Here is a 22,550-nt window from a genome sequence, read left to right on the forward strand (position 1 = left end):
GAATGGATTTCCGAAGTAAGTAACTGATTCGTGGGACAAGTTGCAGAAAATTTGACTGAGTGTGAGAAAATAACCATGGATTGACTGGAGCTGGGGGTACATACATGAATGATCATTTAGATGGTCAAAGCCGGCTTATATTAAAGTGGATAGTCTGATACATCACTCATTTTCGCGAAAATTTGCGACATTTTAAAATAAAATATTTGACGCTTCGCTTTTTGCTTTCACTTCCTTTTGCTTCTTGGGAGCATTATCAGGAGAAGGAAAAGAATAGATATTCCCACCATTTTTATGCTGGCCACAGTGCCCTCGACTCTAATGTTGGACGATTTCGAGAAATGCGAAACCATAGGCTAATTTTCGGCAACTTTTAAAAGAAAAATGTCAAAGCTTAATATTTAAGGAATAAATATTGAACTTTTAAATTAGGTCATTAGGTTGCGTTTTTCATCGTGAAAAGTGTTAAGAAGACCATAACTTCGAGAATGTTGACTGAAGCAAGCGTCGAAGCTAGCATTAGTTTCCGAGAATGTTGACTGAAGCAAGCATCGAAGCTAGCATTAGTTTCTAATTGACATGGACGCGTTGCGCTAATGTCATTATTCTACGAGTGAATGCTTTGTTAAGATTGGGCAATAAATTACATACGGGCTTAAAATACTATATGCTGGAGATGATCAGCACTATGTACATATAAGTATGTCCTCCTAAACTCTTTAGGGGCATATGTTTTTCTTCTTAAGTCGTAATATTTTAGGCAGTTAATATTTCACCGACATATCTGGATCAAGAGCCAAACACTATGACCATTTTTAAAGATACTCTTAAAAAAATCATTAATTTGAAGTTTGATTTGATTTTTGCATGGCATTTGAAAGGAAAGTCTTCGATATCTAGTGTTGGCGGCGTCATGTGTGTTATACAAATAATTACGCTGCTAATATTCAATATTTCTCAACCGCCCACGGGGCATACAAACCCTCATGAAAAATATTGTATCATTTCTGTGCCTGATCAGCTTCACTTTTTAACCCTCTTACGTTAAAATCCTTAGCCACACAGCTCGTTGATAACTTTTCTGACTATATTGAGGAGTTGAAAAATCTTGAATCTTCATAAACTGCGTAGGCGTGAATGTTTATAGACCAGCTTTGCGAAGAACTATGCAAGTTTAGTACACAATTATAGGTGAAAGTTCATTTCATGGAAATGTTTCGGACATGTATGTCCAATATATTATGATTAGAGAAAAAAATGGCGACCTTTTTAACTAAATATGCTTTCCTGAAGTAGAAAATTTAGAAAAACGGTACTTGTATGGAAAAATGGGTTTACTTATGTATTAGAGAAACATTTATTATCTCTCATGCATGTTCTGCCGGTTACACAATTCAACAATATTTCGTTTCATCAAGTCAAATGCGTCGCCGGTATTTGGTTAGGAAACCAAGTTCTTGTCTAAAACTTGGTTTTATACATATCTGGTTTCCTTCCTAGACAGGGATGTTATAATCCTTGTTCAGTGATTACAGCATTTACACTAATTATAAAGAAAATGTGGCAGCGATGAGCAGTAAGTGATCGATTTTCCCGATTGTTTCAAAGGTGTACTCGTTTCACATAAATACATGAGATCTTAAACTGTGTGAACAACCAGGAGTTCCTATCTCCAAGCCCGAGTAATCATGCCTGATTGTGGGAGTATTCGCCGTCGTAAGTGCGAAACAGGTTCGGGCCATTAACGCTGTCGGCGAAAGTTGTCAATTCTTCTTCACAATTTCTGGAATGAAATTAGCAAAACAATCGAAGTCCCGACGATTCCAGAAACTTGCTGAAAAACTATATACTTTTAATCACTAAAGTGCCTCCTCAAAATTACTGAGTAGGGCCCAGGGTCATGTTAACCGCAAAAAACACGAATGACCACTGAGATATTTATGATAAATCGTGAATAAACACCTCGTGAAGAATCAATTGCTGTTATGGTGTCGAAATACCTCGTAACCACTGTTTGGATCTCCTCACGGATATTTAGTGATCCGGGGTGCGGTGACTTGTGTTCTTGCTTCCCGTCCCGAGTGCCCGGGTTTGAATCCAGGCGGTGGCAATGTTATACCGATCCCTACGTGGGTTCCACACATAGAGCCCTTCAAGTTTAGACCCTCATCCGTCAGATGGTATCTTAAGCTCTGGATCCCTAGGTGCCTTTTGTTAAGAGAGCTAATGCCGGCGCTGGGTTTCCCTCCATCCTGCTTCAATTCCCTGAACACCCTACTCCTACCAAATTACCCACCGATCCCTAATGACCTAAGCTGTCGGTGGCCTCCCCTAATGACTAAAACTTAGGAAACCCATATTCACTTCCTGCTTCTCAACCCGACGTGGATACGCGGTTGTATCCCGTGGATACCCGGCGCCAATGCGCACCTGCAATTTTAGTCCTGCCTGCAGGGAACACTCCCCCCGGCACACACTCCTCAAGCGAAACAATTCAAGGCCCGTCTGGGTTGCTCACTTTCAGAAGAAACCTTTGGGCTCCCACTTTACACAATGAAGAATGAATGAATGGCCCGCAGGGCGATTACAGCGGACTGCCGGCTGGAGAGGCGTGGTTGTGTTGAGGCAAAGGCTTTTGTTTCCATTTTCTCTGTTGTTTCCGAGTGCATTTACTCGATGGAGGGGGTGGGGAGTGGAGGGGGGGGAGAGGAGGAGCATATGAACGGTGGCGGCGGTGGTGAGATTTCACGTCTCCCCTGACGTGTGTGTCTGCTCAAAAGAACGCCGTCCCCGCCCATCCTCTTTCGTAAACCAAATCGTACTCCTTTCCAGCGTTAAAATTTGCTCCTCTGGCCAAAGCTAACGTTACACGAAGGCTGTTGAATGAAGTGTGTCCATAAGTTTTCATTCGCAGAACTTACTGGGCAAAAATTAAAAAATATAGGTTTCAATTAAAAAACAATGAAATGTGTTCAATTGTTGACCCGCTGTGTAATGGATGTAATTTGGTACAAGATTCATTGATTTGACTCCAATTTTTCATCGCAGTGAATTGCTCGTCGCGTGTTACCTTCAGCGTTGCCGTAGGCAAACTGAGCACTTTTCTAATGGCAACAGCTGACGCAGTAGCTTATGTATAAAATGCATGTACGTTACCATTGAGGTGATTATATAGCTTTAATGTTTTTCAAAACTAATGGTGTAAGTAAAAATTGATGATTACTCGGAATTAACAGCTCTCGTAATAAGCCTATTGGTGTGTTTAGATTTTTAGAGAAAGTATTTTGGGAAAAATAGTTAAACCGAAGGTTAAATTACAAAAATGAGAAAAACTCTCATTTGCCGTGATAATAATATATCTTCCTAGGACCAAGGTCAGCTTCTCCATGTCTTCTTCCGGTAGGAATTCAAAGATAATCTTACACGGTGTGAAACCCAAGAGACTTCCACCAAATGATTTGCCGGAAAAATACCAGATGTTACGACACACATGTGATTGATTGCCTGTCCAATACTGAAGTACTACCAATAAAAAATAAAATTTTTTAGACTCACTTTTGTCGTTAACCCGGGATTCGCCCTCTTAAGCCACCGAACTATCGTATTAGCCGAACGCGGCTCTTCTAATACTTGCCAATTAGTCTCGGGATTCAGAAAATGGATGTTGTTGCCGAGTTCGCAAGGAATCCAGTCTTCTCGGCCAAGCTTTTTAATTGAAAATGCAATGAGCTGTGCATCGCGTTTTTTCATGTAGATCGAAGACTACCAAATGCATAGTATAATATAGATGCCCCGATGATAATGATTCCCCGAACATGTAGGATCTTGTAGATTCTATGTTTGCTCGCGAAGATAAATAAAAAATTGTCTACCCACTTAATATTTAATCTTTCAAATAATGCAGCGTTGGATTTACAAATGTAAGGAATCTTGAATAATAACTAAAAGAAGCATTTGGGAGAGAAAAAAGTATTTCGTCCAACTGTAAATTCTTTGAAGACGGAAAGCGGCGAACATATTGCAGAAAGCGTGAAAAAGGCAAATATTTTAAACAAGTTTTTTGAGATCGTCTACAATAAATATACAAATGCACCAAACGAGGTTCCACAACCACCCTGGGAAGCAAATACACTGACCAAGAAGGGAATAGAACAGCAGCTTCGTAGTATCAATGTCAACAAAGCACCGGGTAAGGAAGACATACCTACTAGAATATTTAAGGAAATAGCTACAGACTGCCCCGCTTTTAGAAAGTTTTTCTTAAATCGATAAAAGAAGGCTCAGTACCTCGCGATTGGAAGCTAGCTCCCACTCCCACCTATTAAGTCGGCTATAAAGAGAAACCAACCAATTACCGACCCCTTTCTTTAGCATCGATCACCTGTAAAATATTAGAACACGTTATTGTCTATGACGTTATGAGATTTCTCGATTGTAGGAAGATACTGAGCCACAACCAGCACAGATTTAGAAAGGTCCGATTTTGCAAAACACAATTGGGTATTTTTGTTCACGGTATACTCAGATCGGGAGCTATTTCCTTTAATATTCTAGTAGGTACGGCTTCCGTACCTGGTGCTTTGTTGACTTTGATAATGCGGAGTTGTTGTTAAATTTATTTGCATGCATGTAAGTTAAAAAGGTTTTTGCATGAATATATACGCCCCTTTGGGTGTAGATTGGCATGAATTTGTTGGTTTTGAATGTGGTTTTTATTATCTTTAACGGGTTACCTAACACCCCCGTCACACACCCTTGCGGCGGCTTGCGGTGCATTATATAGCTGTAGTTGAACTCCCAACCCATTGGTTGGGTGAATTCCGAATGTGTTGCATCCTACTTCTTCCCCATTTTACGTTTAAATATCAATTTGCTAGTTAAAATAGCCAATGAGGCGAGGTCGGCGTGAATCCAGAAACGCGGCAAAATTATTAAAGCTCTTAAGATTCAAATCACGAAATAGTATATTGCCCATTTCATATTCTGAGAAAGAAATATCGCGAACCCAGTCTCGGTCAATTATGCTCCTTTGTTACTTATTTTGAGGCAATAATGGCCCAGTATTCCCTATGCATGTGACAGAATGGTTGGATAGACGTAAACATCTCCAGGATGAATTCTTTATAGGATTAATTCACCGGGGATTAGTAGAAAAAAAAGAAATACTCGGCTTTAAGATAAAACTATGCAAAATTGAAATATATGCAAAACCTTTAATCATTTAACTTATTTACACATCGATTCTAATACCCATATATTTGCCGGGAATAAAATCACGTGGGGCTACGAAGGGAACAAAAGATACCCAATTACGGGCGATTTAGTGGGATCTCTCGAACGCATCTTTAAAGGAAAGGCAGGGAACTAAACTGCGTAAAATGTTCCACATGCCGTGATTTCAAAAACATTCGCCTTATTATTCCCTCGAGTTTTCCAGGTACACGGATACCCTGATTTCTTCATTTTATCGTGAGTCGTTGACCCTGAACATTCTTTATCTCTCTCGGGAAGGGTAGAGCATGGTTAACCTGCGAAGAACTGGGGTCTGAGGTTGAGGTCCCTCCTAATGACGGTGCGCCTGGCAAGGTGCCTTTTAACGAGTTTTCAGCAGGTAGAAATTTACCAGTCATGCTCGATAGACCCTAGGCACAATAACTCCGGAAATCGTGAAATTACCAAGAAATACAATACACTGTGCCACTGTAGATTATATTGCATTCGTAATACGTATAAAATTTAGAAATTGTAATACTCAGTGCAAACTGCTCTCTTCGCCCTAGGCATTTGTCGATGTAGACATCTTTCTTTACATCTACATCTACATAATACCCCGCAAGCCGCCGCAAGGGCGTGTGGCGGGGGGTGTTAGGTCACCAACCGTAAAAACGAAAAATACCACATGCAAAAAACAACACGGAAAATTACACCCCAGCAGCGCACACACTCATGCAAAACTCCCTCCATCCAATACTCATGCAAACACATACACCGCAAAACAACAAAAAACTGCACCCCAGGATACAGCACCAAAGCCATCCTACAACACGCAAGCCAGGACACAACAAGCAAGAATGTGAAACATCACTACCACATGAAAATGCACCACAAAACACTCAACCCCCCAAAGAGACAGTAAAAGGAAGGGAATTCGACCCAACGTTGCAGGTAGCAGGAATTTCCCCCCGCCGGGAGGGAAGAGGGACTGAAAGGGAAACTTAAAAACAGATGAACAGAACACGAATGATGTCATGCGGAAAGAATGGGTTATTATAACAAAACACATAAGGTTAGTGGAGGAGCATGCATTTAAGTAGAACTAATTATTTTTTAGACACTGAGGGTGGCAAGTGGAATTTTTACTATCTATAATCCTACAGTTGCTATCCCGTATTGTCCGTGGGAAGAAGGAGTCCTTGAGTCGGCTAGTCCTGGCATCTATTTCCCGAATTTTATATGCATGATCCAAGCGACCAATGTATGTAGGAGTACGAATAATCTGCGAGACCTCGGTGCTGAAACATGCGGATCTGAATTTATTTAATAATTTCAGTCTTGCATTGAATCGTCTCTCTTCTAATGATTCCCACCCCAAATCCATGAGCATTTCGGTAACGCTTTGCGTTTTATCGTAGGAATTTTTTACAAAACGGGCTGCCCGGCGTTGAACCTTCTCAATTTCCCGAATGAGACCTTTTTCACTCGGGTCCCACACGCTGCATGCGTATTCTAAATGAGGCCTTACAAGAGCGTGGTAACAACGTTCCTTGACCTTTGAGTCACTTTTGCCGACAATGCGTCTAATGAATCCCAATTTTTTATTTGCTTGACCGCAGACTTTACGTATGTGAGTCCCCCAAGTTAAGTCTTTAGTGAATGTGACACCTAGGTATTTTACCGTATCAACTACTGCTAGGTCACCTCCAGCTAATTTGTAAGCAAATCCCGTTGATCTTTTAAAGAAATTTACCACTGAACATTTATTATAATTTAGAGTCAATCCCCAGTTAGAACACCATTTAGTAATGCAATCTAAATCCTGCGCCAGAATAAAACGATCCTCATCCCCAGATATCTCCCGATAGATCACCGTGTCATCCGCAAACATCCTAATGTTACTTTTCACTTCGCGGTTCAAATCGTTAACAAAAATCAAGAAAAGTAACGGCCCGATCACACTTCCCTGAGGTACCCCCGACGTGACTCGAACGCTGTCGGAACTAGCGCCATCAAGGACTACCCTCTGTTCCCGCTCTGAAAGAAAATCTTTAACCCAACTTATAGCGCCCTTGTTTATACCCGCGACCTTTAATTTATGAATGAGTTTACCATGTGGGACCTTATCAAATGCCTTTTGAAAATCTAAGAAGATGGCATCCACTTGCCTACCTCTCTCACCAGCTACAAGTAAATCATGTGTAAATAATCCTAATTGGGTCTCGCAGGAGCGGGTTTTCCTGAATCCGTGTTGATTGTCACTTAAAAAGTTAATATTGTCAAGGTGTCTCATTATTGAACTGACAATTATGTGCTCTAAGATTTTACAACAGATAGAAGTGAGAGATATAGGTCTGTAATTACTGGGATCCTCCCTGTCACCACTTTTAAAAATAGGCGTTATTTGCGCGGCTTTCCAAATCTTAGGTACTTTGCACTCAGTGAGGGATTTGTTAAATATAAATTCAAGGTACGGGGCAATGTTTGGAGCTAAATGTTTTATCACCCTAGCTGGTATATTTTCGGGACCCGGGGATTTGTTGGGTTTAATCTCATTAAGTAATTTTAGAATTCCTTGTTGGTACACTGTTATTTTTTCCATGGGTGGAGTGTGTATTGTTTCTTGGAGATATGCGGTGGCAACATCATTCGAGAAAACGCTTTGGAAGAATGAATTTAAGATGTTAGCTTTAACCTCGCTGTCTGTATGAATTACATTGCTACAATCCCTTAAGCAAGCCACGGTTTGTTTACTCCCATTTATTTCCCTAACATATGACCAGAAAGCTTTGGGGTCAGTGTCCAAGTGCTCGCAAAGTACTTTGCGTTTAAATTCCAGTAAGGCGCTACGTAATTGTTTTTTGGTTTCAATTTTAGAGGATCTATATGTGTCCCATAATTGTTTATTCTCAGGGGATGATGTGTTCACACCTGCCCTCTTTACCCTAGAGTGTAGCATTCTCTGCTTTCGAAGGGCTTTTCTAACGTCTTTATTGTACCACCTGGGGTCGCGATTTGCTTTAACGTATTTTATAGGTATGAAATCTACGATTCCTTTTTGCATGATATTGACAAATTCTGTCCAAGTTTCTTCCACGTTGACATGACTTAAGCGGGTTTTGAACTCGGGTAGTGAAGAGTTTAATTGATTGGCAAAAGATTCAAAGTCTGCTTTATGGTAATTATAAATTTTTCTTTTTGGTTTAACAATCTTTTTTATTGCTATGTCCAAATGGACATTAATTGCTTTATGGTCACTCAAGCCCTCATCAGTTGATACACTAATAATACGTTCCGGCGTGTTTGTAAGAAATAGATCCAATATGTTCTTTCCACGGGTGGGCATGCGTACTGCTTGATGGAGGGAGTTTCTTTGAACCAATTTTATCATGGAATTGCAAGATTCGCGATCGCGGGTCCCAGATTTAACGATATTGCTGTCCCAATCTATACCAGGGAGGTTAAAGTCGCCACCAATTATGTTTATGCTGTTATTATATTTACGTGTAAACTTGTGAATTTGATCGTTGAGGGTGTGAAGTGTTTTCAAATCTGAGTCTGGAGGTCTGTAGAAAGAGCATAAATTTATGTTGGGTTGATTGGTCCGTAGTAAGGTGCACCAAACACTTTCTATGTTATTATTTTCAAATGAAACTTGCCTGCTTTCAAAATGACTTTTAACTGCCACGAAAACCCCTCCTCCGGGTCTTGTATCTCTATCGTGTCGGTAAACTTTGAAATCTATTGGGAAAATTTCTTGGTCATTAATATCATTGCCCTATCCCGTAACAAGATAGGGGAAGCTCTTGTTGAAATGCGATTGAATGGTGACTCGTAATAAGATGGGGATGGATCTCGGGAGAATGCAAAACTCTTTTGAAAATTTTTGGATAATATCGCCGGAGAGGTAGAACCTTTGAAATGAGTATTAGATTGCTGTGAACTTTCTAAAACGCCTCTTATTATCTTTGCTGAACCCATCGGGCAGTCACGATATATGATTGTCTAAACGAGAATGCGACGGTTATGAAGTAGGCCTCAAGAAACCTTAATTTCGCCGCTGATCATGGCCACAATACATCTGTCAGTAGTGCGTTTGGGTGTGAGCGTTTGCCTTGTACTAAAAAAAATCATGATATCATACGTACGTGTGTTATATTCCGTATTCAGATTGGCCGACTTATGAAACATGAACGGTAAATATTACAAAAGGGACTGAATCTATCAGTTGTAGGAGTCGAGCATTTGATATGTGAACTGTGAATTCCAAATGAAACCGACATTCCTTTTAGTTGTGTGGTGATCTTCTTATCCCATGAGACACTCTGTCCCCTCCATTTGTCAGCCACTTGATAAAACAATCGTTGCCTCATCTCTAACAAGTTGAGGCTGCCCTTAGCATTTTCCCGGTCATCAAATCTACAACCTCCCTGGCATTTTCCTGACGCTCCAGGGCTGTTTGAGACGACTAATTAAAATTGAGGGTAAGTGCAGCACCATAAAGAGACTGGCGCAGAATCGAAAAGGTTGTAGGGGTCTGCCTATCTGTGGCTATATATCTGTGAACCTGAACAAAGGTAAAATCACAATTGATTGAATTAATCTTGACCCTATGGGGTAAGGTACATGCACAAATATTTCATTCCTAAGCATCAGCCATAAAGCTATGACCTTCTCCAGTACTTTGCTCCAATTTTAACTGCACTGATTTGGAGAAATTCAAGATAACTCGAGTTTAGATGTCAAGTGACTAGAGCAGGTGGAACAGTTTACATATCTCGGAAGTATTATGATCCAAAATGGTCAAAGTAGGTAGGACATAAGGACTATTGCATTAGGCAAAGAAGCCTTGATGAGGAGGAGGAAATTGATGATAGGGACCTTAAATATTATACAGTATGATCTCATAAACTAAAGCAGATAAAAATCTTTACGTATCTCGGAAGATTTTTGGGCCAAAATAATCAAGATAGTTGGGAAGTAAGAAGAAGAATTGCATTCGGTAAAGAAGCTTTCATAAGGAAGGAATAGCAGGGACATAAGGTAAGGATGTTAAGAAATGGCTCGTCAAAAATGTGATATGGAGTGTGATTGTACGGAATGGAAACATGATAATTAAAGCAGGACGATAGGCATAGACTGGAAATGTTTGAAATGTTGGCATGGATAAGGATTGGAATGATTAAATGGACACAAAGGAAAGCAAATGAGGAAGTGTTGGGCTTAGTAGAAGAATAAAGTGGATGGTTGGGGAAATCTGAAGGAGGCAGGATTAATGGATGCAGAGCACTTTGATGGGAAGTATGGCTGTCATAAATGGGAGAATGTTGGGCTAGCTAGAAAGGGGAAGGAATATAATAGGTGTGTTGGATGGATAAAAAGAGGAAAGAAGTTTAAGGGATTGAAGAAGAGTTAATTGTGGAATCATATTTTAGGCTTTTTTTATTAGGATGGGCAAGTAGATGAAATGCTCTACCCCCTGTATAAGCTCTGTACATCTAATATGAAGACAATCTACCGTATAGGGTACAATACCAGTAGCAATAACTTTAAGATATTAATACAGCTTTAAAGCCTTCATTTGTTTTTTAATGACCACATCTAAAAGATATTATCTAATGCTGGATTATAATAGTAGGAAACTGGAATATAAGTTCTTCATTCCCATTGCCTGCTATTTTATTTTGGACAATGTAACCTTGATGTTGTCTTTCAATAAGTATTTTAATAGAATACTTTTGGTAAAAGTTTGGGACATGGCCAAAACGTGAGTTTGCTCTTTGATATCTTTGTAACAATGCACAGCCTAAGCTTCTTTCAATTTTAAAGGTACAATGGTATCAATAAATGAAATGAATCCAACATCAAATCACATTTGAAGGTCTAGTGTCCAAAAAGATGCATTCATGTGCCTGTACATTGTTTGTGTGTGTCTGATCAGGATGCACTGGAACAATAATATGTTCATATTTTGGTCAGTTGACCTATTGTCAACAATTATCCATCAAAAAGAATTGACCAAATCAACCTTAGGTTTAATTTGCTAATTTAAGAGATGTACTAAATTGAATACTTGAAATGGACATGATCAGTCATGTAAATTGAAATAGCAATGCTGACATCTTTTTGCCAGAGAACCAAAGAAGCTGAGCATCACGCATTGTGGGCGAAGGCTTTGGTTGCCTCAACAAAACTCCCAGTGAAATCACCCCAAACCAATGGATCAAAATCTCCCAATTCTGCTAGTACCACAAGTGTGTTTCCTCTTCGTCCATCTACTAAGTATTTTCGCTATTCATTAACTAACTTATCATCACAAGAGGAAAAAAAGGTGAGTATTTACAATAGTTAATCTATTTACCATTTATCTACTTGGATACATCACAGGTTGAGATGTCAATTATGAAACACAATTATTATCACATCTCTTGAGTGAGTGAATATTACTTGCACAGTATGCTTTAATGGAACTTTTCAACTTGTTCCTTTTGAATATGCATTAAATCAGAGAAATTTAGTTCGATTAATTTATTCCAGCAAATTTCAACTTATTATTAACAATTATTTCAGTAGCACACCGCTGCTTAATGCAAATTATGAATAAATATCAAAGGTGAAATTTTATGATCCATACCAACATTTGAGTTGAAAATGAATTTTGGTATTTAATACATTTATTTTTATTTAACTCCATTATGGTAGTAACATCTTATGCTACTTTCATTCTTTCTGACAATATTTGGAGAAAATTCACATTGATTCAGTTCTATCCATTCTGTATTATATTTGATTTTTATGCTCAGCAATGCTCAAGAAAGCTCAATGACACATTCAAATGATGTCGCTCCTCATTTGTTTGAAGTAAAAACTGTTAATACTCTCCAAAGCTCAGTAATTGAGAGTTGTGCATAACTTATCAGAAATGCATTGCTTCAAATAATGATGGAATACATAATTTATAAATCTGTACCTACATTAATATATTTTTCATACTTTAGGCTCATTGGCCAAAGAATGCGGCACACACTATGGATTCCAGGAGCTGTAGTTTATACCAAAGGAAAAGTGGAAGTATGGATGATATGCTGGACAGATATGTTGATCAAACCAAAGAATTAGCAAAAGAGCTGAACATTTCTGATTCGGATGATGAAGAAAATGAGGATTTGAAGAGTAAAGCAGTTCCTCCCGAAGTGGAAGATCATCTGATCCATCGCATTCCAGCAGAGTATAGTTTACCGGTGATTGATCATGAAATTCCACCTGCAAGGCTGTGTGAAAGTAAAGAGAAAGATTTAGTCCAGGCAAAAGAGCGCATGGAAGAACTCAGTACTTTGGCCATTGAGGACTGGGACAAAATCCATCCAAGCTCCTGTGTGGATGAGAACTATGTGGCAGAAAATGATTTGAGCAGGTACATAGAAATCACAGGACATCAGAGTGTGAAATCAAGTGAAACTAATGAAGGAAAGGTCAAGGCCCGAAGGTTTTTAACATCTCTTGTGTCAAAGGACTCGAAGATATTTGATGGGATTTGCAGAACAGACAAAATGCCTAAAAAAGAAAGACAATTGCTGCAATCATCCGATAAGGGTTTAGTTTCCCCATCGGATAAAAGTGAAAAGCCGAAAGTGAAACACAAGCAAGTGTCATCGCAATTGGATGCAAAGGACAGGCAAAACAACAGTCAAAGAGCAGAGAAAACAATCAGTTTGAATGATGCTAGTCAGTCAGGATCATCGGTTAGGAATTCAATAATGAAGAGAACATCGGAATTCAGAACGGCGAGGAGAGAAAAGAGGAACAAAGACAAAAAGAAGAGTGTAAGTGAAGAGGTCGATTCCATGGATGTGCTCTGCGAGCGAACTTTCATCCGACAGAATAGTCATAAGGAAAAGGTTTTGACTGCCTTGCCTCTATTAGAAGAGAGTGAGGTAAAGAAAAAAAGAAGGAAAATAAGCTTTTTAGCAAAAATGCTGAGGGGGAAAAAGTCAGATGGCCAAGAGGATGTTGCTGATAGATATGGCATTTTGGAAGACCTGCCTATTGACAATATTTATATGACAGATAAACTTAATGCTGCTCATAGCGATGAACTAACTGACAGGGACTCTTCTCCTCAATCAATTTTGGGGAAAGCTAGCCAGCCACCACAGTTAGGCTTAGGATTGAAACTATTCCTGGGAGATGATGCTGAGTTAAAAAGGAAGCTGGAATCAAGGATGGCTCAAATTGAATCGAAAATGGTAAGATTTGAGGATGGACCATCTTGACCTCTACTTGCCCAGTGAATTCTTGCAAGTCAAACTTCCATGAATTCATTCACACAAACTCAAATTAAAAATTCAGATACTTTAACTTACTGGATTGTGTAATGAATTATATTTAAATATAGATTTTTCAAAGGTTAATTCAATATAAATCATTTTTCATTGAATGAGACAGTATGATAGAAATGGGTTAACAGCATTTTAAAATACTACTTTGATTTCAAGTAGAGAAAGTCAGATATTTAACTGCAAGACAATTTATTAATATGAAGCTCTGGTACCCTGGTGCACAGGCCTGAACATTCTGTTTTGGTTTTCCTAAATATTACTAGGTAAACATACGAGGTGTGTCTGAAAAGTATCCCACCTGAGTTTTTTAATTATTTTTTTATACTGAGGGTTTTGTGCACTACGAATTTACACCAAGAGGTCAGATGATCAACTAAAGAATATTATGTTGAAGTTCTGAAAAGATTGTTTAATGCCGTGAGAATGAAACAATCGCGTCTCTGGTCAAGTGGTGACGGGCACCAGAGATAACACACCAGCGTATTCATTGAACCTTGTGCAGCAATTTTTGACAAAGCACAAGATTGTACAGCTTTGCCAGCCTCTGTACAGTTCCGACATAGCTCCCAGTGACTTTTGGATGCTCCCAAAATTGAAAATGAAACTCAAAGGAAAGCGGTTCGACAACATCAAGACGATTCAGGGCAATGTGACATGTGAGCTGAAGGCCATTCCAAAATCTGCATTCGAGGATGCTTTAAGATGTGGAAGTACTGCTGGGAGCATGTGGTTCAATCAAATGGGGACTAATTCGAAGGATGCCATGGCCTAGACTATGACAAAGACTAGCACCAATGCGGAGATATGAAAGCAGGTCGGATAGTTGTCGGACCCACCTTGTATATTAAAACCTCATTTGGGAGATACAATTTTGAATGATTTTAGGGGTATCAGGGAATTTAGTGCTAATTACGAACATTTATAGTTAGGAAATGTAACATTACTGATTAAAAACTATAATGAGTCCATTTTCTGATTTCAGGCAATGGCATCAGATAATGGGAAGTTTTCAGGATCTGAAGAATCAAGAATGTTGGATGGAAGTAACTCACCATATGCAGAAGGTACAGAATTATTCAATCACGGCTAATTGATAAGTTTATGCATGATTTCTCATCAAACTCAAAAAAAAACAAGTTATTTTGAATGCATGCCAAAACTAGTTATCACTAACTAGTTGAAAACATTGATGCAACATTTGTCAATTAGGATTTAACTTAAAAAAGTCCATGGTGATGAGTTTTTGGGAAAAGAGTTATTCCCTCCCAAATGCCTGCTGCATCAGGAATGCGAAATGTTAAGTGTAGACTTTATTAAATACTTAGGTGTTACCCTCACTCACCACCTCTCCTGAATGAAAGATTTACAAGGAATATGTGAACAAACTAATAGAAAATTAGGATTAATTAGAAGAGCACTGTGGAAATGTGATGAAAAGGATAAAGTGAAATGTTATCTTTTGCTGGTTAGGCTGCTAGGAATGTTGCTAGTATATGGGGTCCTCATGAAGTTTGATTGATTGCTGAAGTGGAACTACATTTTTAAAATGTTGCTACGGCAAACTGAGTAGCAGATCATAATTATTTGAGGAGCTAGGCTGGGAATCATTCGTAGAGCAAAGGTTGAATAACAGGTTAAATCTCTTGCATAAATTGGAGGGATGTCTCTTTAGCGAAGATGATGAAAATGTATTATTACCCCTGCACACTATGGTATGAGAGATCAAGTCAATTAGAGAGATTAAGTGAATAACAGATAGATTTATGATGTAATTCTTTCCACGAACGTTAAGGGATCAGAATAATGTCCAGCTATACTATGGGGGAAAAGTATTTTGGGTCAAAATTAGTCTGGTGTGTATTCATCCACTGCCGCACACCCAATTGGTGGCTTGCAGGATACTAAAAATACAAAAAAGTCTAAGGTACATGGATATATCATATGGACATAAAATTAAAGTGTTTTTCCGGTAATAGTAATTATGAAAATGATAATTAGTGAATGATGTTGGAAGATGCATTAACCTCTTTGGAAGAAGATTCCAAAGAAACTGCGGGAGATGCCGCAACAGTAACTTTTAATGGAGTCATCCGCTAATGTGCATTTCAATGCAACAATTTCAGAGTGTAAAAATCATTCGCCTTGACTGGGATTCGACTCTTTGGAAGACATGGAATGGAGCTAAGTTATGGGCAAGAAATGGAGCGTGAATAAGTGGTGAAAGTGGGTCTCTGTTTAATTGGATTCAATTACATGATGGATTGTGATGTAATATGTTAAGGAGCAATAGGAAATCATTGTGTAATTGTGCTATTTTGTTATGATCAGTTGTGATGAAATACAGTCAGGCTTGTTCAATATATCACTCACCTCTCTTCCAACATTGTAGAAGGAAGCTTCAGGATAATCTTATCACATAATAGCAAGGGTTGTATAATAACACTCCCAACTACAGTATGCTTCAATTGAATAATTAATATTGTATAAGTAAATGTAATGATCTAAATATAATGGAGTCAAATTAGTGGATTTACTCACCATCAGGGGAAAAAACAGTATTCAGTATTGAATGAAAAACCTATGGAGTTTGAAACTTCAAGTATATGTACAAGATGCGGGTGATGTTTTAACCATAATTTTGGGAACAAATATGGTTTACATGCCATTAAATATGGCATATACATTTAAGCAATGCAACCTATTTGATAAATATATCAGCCTTCTCTTTTCCGGCCCCGGTGGTGGTGGGGTAACGTCCTTGCCTGCCTACCTAGAGGTCGTGGGTTCGATTTCTGCCTAGTTGGGTTTTTCTCTGCCTAGGGCTTGGGTGTTTGTAATTGTCGATTGTTATATTATTGTTGAAATTTGATGTAAAGGCCAAAGTGCTGTTTTCGGATTTATAAGTTATAATCAAATGGGTTTTTAATGAGTGAATTTAGGCATAATGTTTTACAGCTTCATCATCAATTATTTAAAGAAGCATTAATGATCACATCTGGAAAAAAATTCCCCCAGTTTGGACCCCTCATTATTTTCATAAATCAGCCTCCATTAATAATTACCGTTACCTTAGTACGAATGTGGCCTAAGCACCGACGTACACCTAATTTTGGATATCATTTTATAAACAGTAGCCATGGATTTTTTAACTTAATTTTTCCATAAAGGTGTGCCGTCAAAAATGATTTCGGGAATCATATTACAAATTTAATGATTTATCATCATTAATTTAATTTGGGAAATTTGATTAAACAGTATTTTGTGGTGAAAGAAATCACAATGCTGTCGGGATATCAGCTAAAATCTGAGCACACTAACTTGATGGTAGGCATAATGAACATAAATATCTCTATCCAATCAGAGATTGAATAATGGTTTTCATTCATACATTATGATAAGATAAAAGTGATACTTGGAGTAAATTATCTCTTTATCTATCAAAGACTTAACTTAAGTACTTCGATATTCTGCTGTATAGCCTTATCTCTTTCCTTATTCTTGGAAACTCTTTGCATGGATTCAAAGTCTTGCAGTGGAGCTCTTAGAAAATATCATTTGGATACATCTTTCCTGGTAATATATTAAACCTTATTGTGCCTTCCAATGTCATTCAAGAGTGTACTGTTTACTAAAAGGGAAAAATAGTTTTATCAGCTAGTAAATGAAATTTTGCTTAAGCATTTTTACACCATTATTCATTAACATTACCAGTAAGTTAATATGAAAATCTTTCAAAATTTACAAAGATTGCAATGGTATATATTTTTGTAAGATTTTCATCAGATAAAGATGCATGACTAATTTTTTTTTTTTTAAGTAATCTACCGGTTAAGGTAGGTTTTTGGACGGACACAACTACCAAACAAATATTTTATTACTCCTAACAAAACACAAAATCAATCATCCTACTCTATATCAGGTCCCTCTTCATCTCTGAGTACTTCCTTCCTCCCTTCATCCCGTCCAACAACCCTATCCTGTTCCTTCCCTTTCCTCTTTTGCCCAACATTCTACCCTCTATCACAGTCTTCAACATCCCACTGCCGGTCAACACCCCCTTCATCCACTTTTCCTGCCTCCATAGGATTGCTCCCAACAAACCCCTCTCTTCGCCCACCATACCAAGTACTTCCTCATTTGTTTTCTTCTCTGTCCATTTCACCTTCTCCATTCTTCTCCACACCCACATTTCAAAAGCCTCCAATCTACGTCTATCCTCCTGCTTCAATGACCAAGTTTCCGCTCCGTACATAGCTACGCTCCATATCAAAGTTTTTACGAGTCTTTTCTTAACATCCTTACTCAAAGTCCCTGTCATCAACTCCCTCCTCCTTGTGAAAGCCTCTTTGCCTAGCGCAATTCTTCTCCTTACGTCCCTACTACTTTGACCGTGTTGGTCCAAAACACTACCGAGATACGTAAACTGTTCTACCTGCTCTAGCTTTTGCCCTCCTATTTTAATGTTAAGCTTGGCCTTTTTCTTTCTAGAAAATCGCATAACCTTTGTTTTATTAATATTGATTCTCATCCCATACCTGTCGCACTGAATTTCCAATTCACTAAGCAATGCTTGCAGCCCCTTGGCTGACTGACAAACTAAAGCTTGGTCATCAGCAAACCTAACTGATTTTACGAATTCCCCGCCCACTTTCATTCCTACCTCCAGTTCTTCCCATGCCTCTTTGATCATTTCTTCTGCGTACAGGTTGAACAGCAACGGTGATAATGGGCAACCCTGCCTTACACCCCTTCCTAACACTGCCCATCCTGACTCCCCGTTTCCCACCCTCACCTGAGCAGTCTGAGACATGTACAGGTTGCGGATTAGCCTCCTTTCCCTCCAATCTATTCCTATTTTCTGCAATATACTCATTAGTTTTTCCCAATTTACTCTATCAAACGCTTTTTCGAAATCTACGAAACAGGCAAATACCTCCTGGTTGTGTTCTATATTCCTCTCAATTAATAATCTCATTACTGCAATGGCATCACGCGTACCTCTCCCCTTCCTAAACCCAAACTGATCATCCCCTAAGTAATCATTTGCCCTACTCTCTATCCTTTTGTTTATGATCCTGAGAACAACCTTAGCTGCGTGGGATATCAAACTAATTGTCCTGTAGTCCTCACATGACGTGGCCTTTACCTTTTTCGGAATAGGAACTAAAACTGATCTCACAAAGTCTTCCGGCCAGATTCCCTCCTCATAAATACTACGGATCAGCCCATATAGCCTCTTCCTCCCACATTTTCCCAAGCATTTCAAAAGTTCCACGGGAATGTTATCTACCCCTACGGCCTTATTTAGTTTCATCTCCCTTAATGCCCTTTCTATCTCATTGTCTAGTATGCCTGGACCTAAGCTATCTTCCTCTACGTCATGTTCCTTTCCAATGTCTAACTTCGTTGGTCTAAGCTCTTTACTATACAGTTCTTCTACATATTCCTTCCATCTCTCTTGGATCTTTCCTGCGTCAACTATTACCTTACCGGCCTTATCTCTAACTGCTATCGTTGATCTCCCTTTCTTACTTCCCGATAAAGATTTAACTATGCTGTAAAGCGCACCGATTTCCCCCTTCCTCTGCAGACTTTCCATATCCTCGCACTGCGTCTTCCACCATGCTTCCTTTGCTTTATTTGTTGCCCGCCTCAATTTATTGTTCAATTCTTTGTACTTCATTTTGCCTAATTCTGTATTTATATTCTTCCATTTTCGCCGCTCATCCATCTTTGTAATCATCTCATCCGTGATCCATGGCTTCCTAGTCCTTTTAGCGTTAACGGTTCCAATAGTGTCTTTTGCGGCTTTAGACAACCCTTTTTTGATCATTTCCCATTTTTCTTCAATAGTTATAAGCCCTTTACCATCCTCCATGATTCTCTCTACCGCCTGTTTGTATTCCTTCCTTTTCAACCCATTTAATGCTTCTACATTCCATTTTCTAACTCGCCGCCCCTGCCTTATCTTTTTGAAACGTACGCTACATTTCATAAGAACTAAATTGTGGTCTGAGTCCGCATCCGCTCCCGGGAAGCTGTGCGAATTTATCACACTGTTCCTAAACCTGTGTCTAACCAGGATATAATCTAGCTGATATCTTCCTGAGTCACCTGGCATTTTCCATGTATACCTGCGTCTTTTGTGGTGTCTAAACCAAGTGTTGGTGATGACTAACCCCTGTCTCCTGCAGAACTCAACTGCTTTCTCCCCGCGGTCATTCCTCGTGCCTAAACCGTAGTCGCCCACCTCATCACCATCTCTTCCTTCGCCTACCGTCGCATTCCAATCCCCCATCACTATCAAATGTTTCCCTGCAGGAACACACGCGATCATGTCCTCTAACTGATCGTATATCCTATCGACCTCTTCTTCCTTATGGTTGCTCGGTGGCATGTATACCTGGCATGACTAATAATAGAGATAAATTAAAGGGAATTAAGAATATTTTTTTTATCTTCATTGACCTGTGATATCACACAACTAATACATTTTTTGAGAAATATTTTTCAATTATAAGCCATATAAAGTATGCATACAATATATGTTAACTATCATAACACAACGTATACTTTATAATCGAGTATTTACTTTTCTAGTTAGATTTGAGTGATAGAATAGTGATGACACTGATGTCAGCAGATTTAGTACTAAATAGCAAAGGTATATTAATTGCATTACATTGACTGAAGGAAAATGAAAGCATACCTTGATGACATAGCTTCCATCTATAGTTTACATTTCCTTATAGATATATAGGATATTATATAATGTTTTGTGAATTATATGTAACATCTAACCTATAGACATAAAATGTTTATGCCTATTTTCTAAAGTTATATTTTTAGTTTGTTTATTCTTTTTAATTTGCAACTGTTTGATGATAGCAATACCTTTTTTATTTTCTTTGGCTACAATAGTAATAATAATTTGCGTAATTTAGTTTTAATTTTTTTCATGACATACATCTTGTTATTAATATGTTTGCATTATTATTGTCTAAGTATCTGAAACAATACTCATAACTAGTTATCTAGTATTGCTGTAGTGCTTTATCATTGGCTGAACGATAATTTGCAGACATAATTTGATAATAATTTGTAAGATTGATTTAAATGGATAGAAGTCCGGAAAATAATTTTAAAGAAAATGATCTCCCCAAAAAGCATGCCTTTTTCGGAAACAAATCTTGGTCTAAAAGTTGTCAATGACACATAAATACCTAGTTATTTATTAAATTGTTTTCCAACATGAATGTTTCGTATAGACATCTTAGAAAATGAAGATGGCTCATAAATTAACTGGATGGGCATGGGTTCTCGTGAACTTACCCACAGCTAATGCCTGCCTCGCAAACTACATTATCAGATCCATAGTGAAGTAACTCCATATCCATCTGCCAAACTAGATGATAATGCGAATAAGAGTGTTTCATTGTATGATTGTCTATGAAAGAATTTTGATGGCTTGGTGAGTTACAGTGGTAGTACTGCCAGGTATACAATAGTATACCTGGCATTGATGTAATGCATGTTCAAATGTTTTGTTAACTGTTATGCTCTGTGAAAATTAAACAATCCAGTTTAATCTAAATTTTTGCCATTAAAAATCATAAGTCTCGCATTTGCATTAAACTATACAAATTAATCAATACTATGTCTGCTAGTTCCAAAAGTAGGTCTTCCTAGCCCACATCATATAATGTTAACCACCACAAAATATTGTTTCTTGACTTATTGAGAGTGAATAAATCATACATTTATGGCAATGATTCAAAGTAAATGTGCAGGAACTCTAAACCATATCTCATGATAGCAGTACAAATGGTAGTATGAAGCTGGAAAAAGTTCTGAGGAATGAATTTTAACAATTGAATGTCAATTTCAGGTGCTGGACAAATGAATGTAAATCTGAAATCGATGGAAGAAGCTATAAGCAGCCCACCCCTAGTTCTATCACCCAGACTGATCAAATTAACGCCACCCACACCCCCAGGTCATACTTCTCATGAAAATGATGATGAAAATCTTGGTGATAGATCGCCTGATCTTTTGGAGGGGTTTCTGCAGGGCATTGCATCAAAAGACTTTCAATCCTCAGGCTACTCGTCTGAATCGAACCAAGGAAGAGGAATGAAAAATGAAATTATCCTGTGTGAGAAGGGGGAAAGTGGATGGAAAGGGGTGTGCCAAAATGTGGAAGAATCAGGTTGTGAACAAAGTGCTGTGACAACACCAGAATCCATATCACACTTAGCTTTACATAGTAACTTTGGGAAGGAAAGACATGGATCTGAATTTGAAAGTAGCGCTCGAAGGACAGTGAGGGATTCGAGTGGCTCGTGGGTGCATGCTGATTATGGCACCAGTGACAGAGGTAGTCATGACACATCACCACGAATGTCATGGGAAAATAGTAGGGACCGAGATGTTAATGAGCCTTTGCCTGGTGCTGGTATTTCAAGTGTACAAAGAGGCCAGTCAAATTCCCTAGAGCCATTTCAAAGACCTGGCAGTCATGTTGATGAACTCAGCTTCTTGCTGACTGAATTAGATAGGATCAATTCCTCACCTCTCCCCCCAGATGTTTCTAGGCCAAATCATAGGCCTGTTTCTGATGAAGTCAAGGTATGTATTTTAACTGAAGACTGAGAAATGTTGACTTTCAATATTTACCTACAACTTAAGTTTAATCGTGGTACTACTAATTCCTCTGGCTTATAAATAATAGTAATGATTATTGCCTAGGGTAATGTAGCTATATTGTCTAGGGTGAAATGGCTTCTCAGTAATGTGTTCAACAATGTAAGCATTGAATAAACATCATAAATCATGACTTGCTTAATGCAGAATGGAAATGAAAATCTTAGACACTCATACGATGAGACAACTCAAATATCTAGCAAGCTACCATAAGGGGAATGGAAGCTCGCTCATATGCTAGAGAAAAAAGTTTAATACCATATTGGAAAAATGTTTTTAAAAAGTACTTCCTAT

At 38.5% G+C, this 22,550-nt stretch overlaps 1 protein-coding gene across 4 annotated transcripts in view; it reads left to right on the forward strand.

Annotated features, from left to right (window-relative positions):
* Positions 1 to 22,550, forward strand: part of LOC139701047 (putative leucine-rich repeat-containing protein DDB_G0290503) — a 61,447-nt gene that overhangs the window by 30,139 nt on the left and 8,758 nt on the right. For all 4 annotated transcript variants that reach the window (XM_071599618.1, XM_071599622.1, XM_071599621.1 and 1 more), the window contains exons 4-7: positions 11,348 to 11,545; positions 12,213 to 13,460; positions 14,536 to 14,617; positions 21,442 to 22,181. In XM_071599618.1, the coding sequence (XP_071455719.1) occupies positions 11,348 to 11,545; positions 12,213 to 13,460; positions 14,536 to 14,617; positions 21,442 to 22,181 (2,268 nt within the window). The remainder of the gene's footprint in view (positions 1 to 11,347; positions 11,546 to 12,212; positions 13,461 to 14,535; positions 14,618 to 21,441; positions 22,182 to 22,550) is intronic.

The sequence above is a fragment of the Hetaerina americana genome, unplaced genomic scaffold (genome assembly GCF_022747635.1).
Source record: "Hetaerina americana unplaced genomic scaffold, ioHetAmer1.1.p SCAF_11, whole genome shotgun sequence".
In the NCBI taxonomy this organism is placed as follows: domain Eukaryota; kingdom Metazoa; phylum Arthropoda; class Insecta; order Odonata; family Calopterygidae; genus Hetaerina; species Hetaerina americana.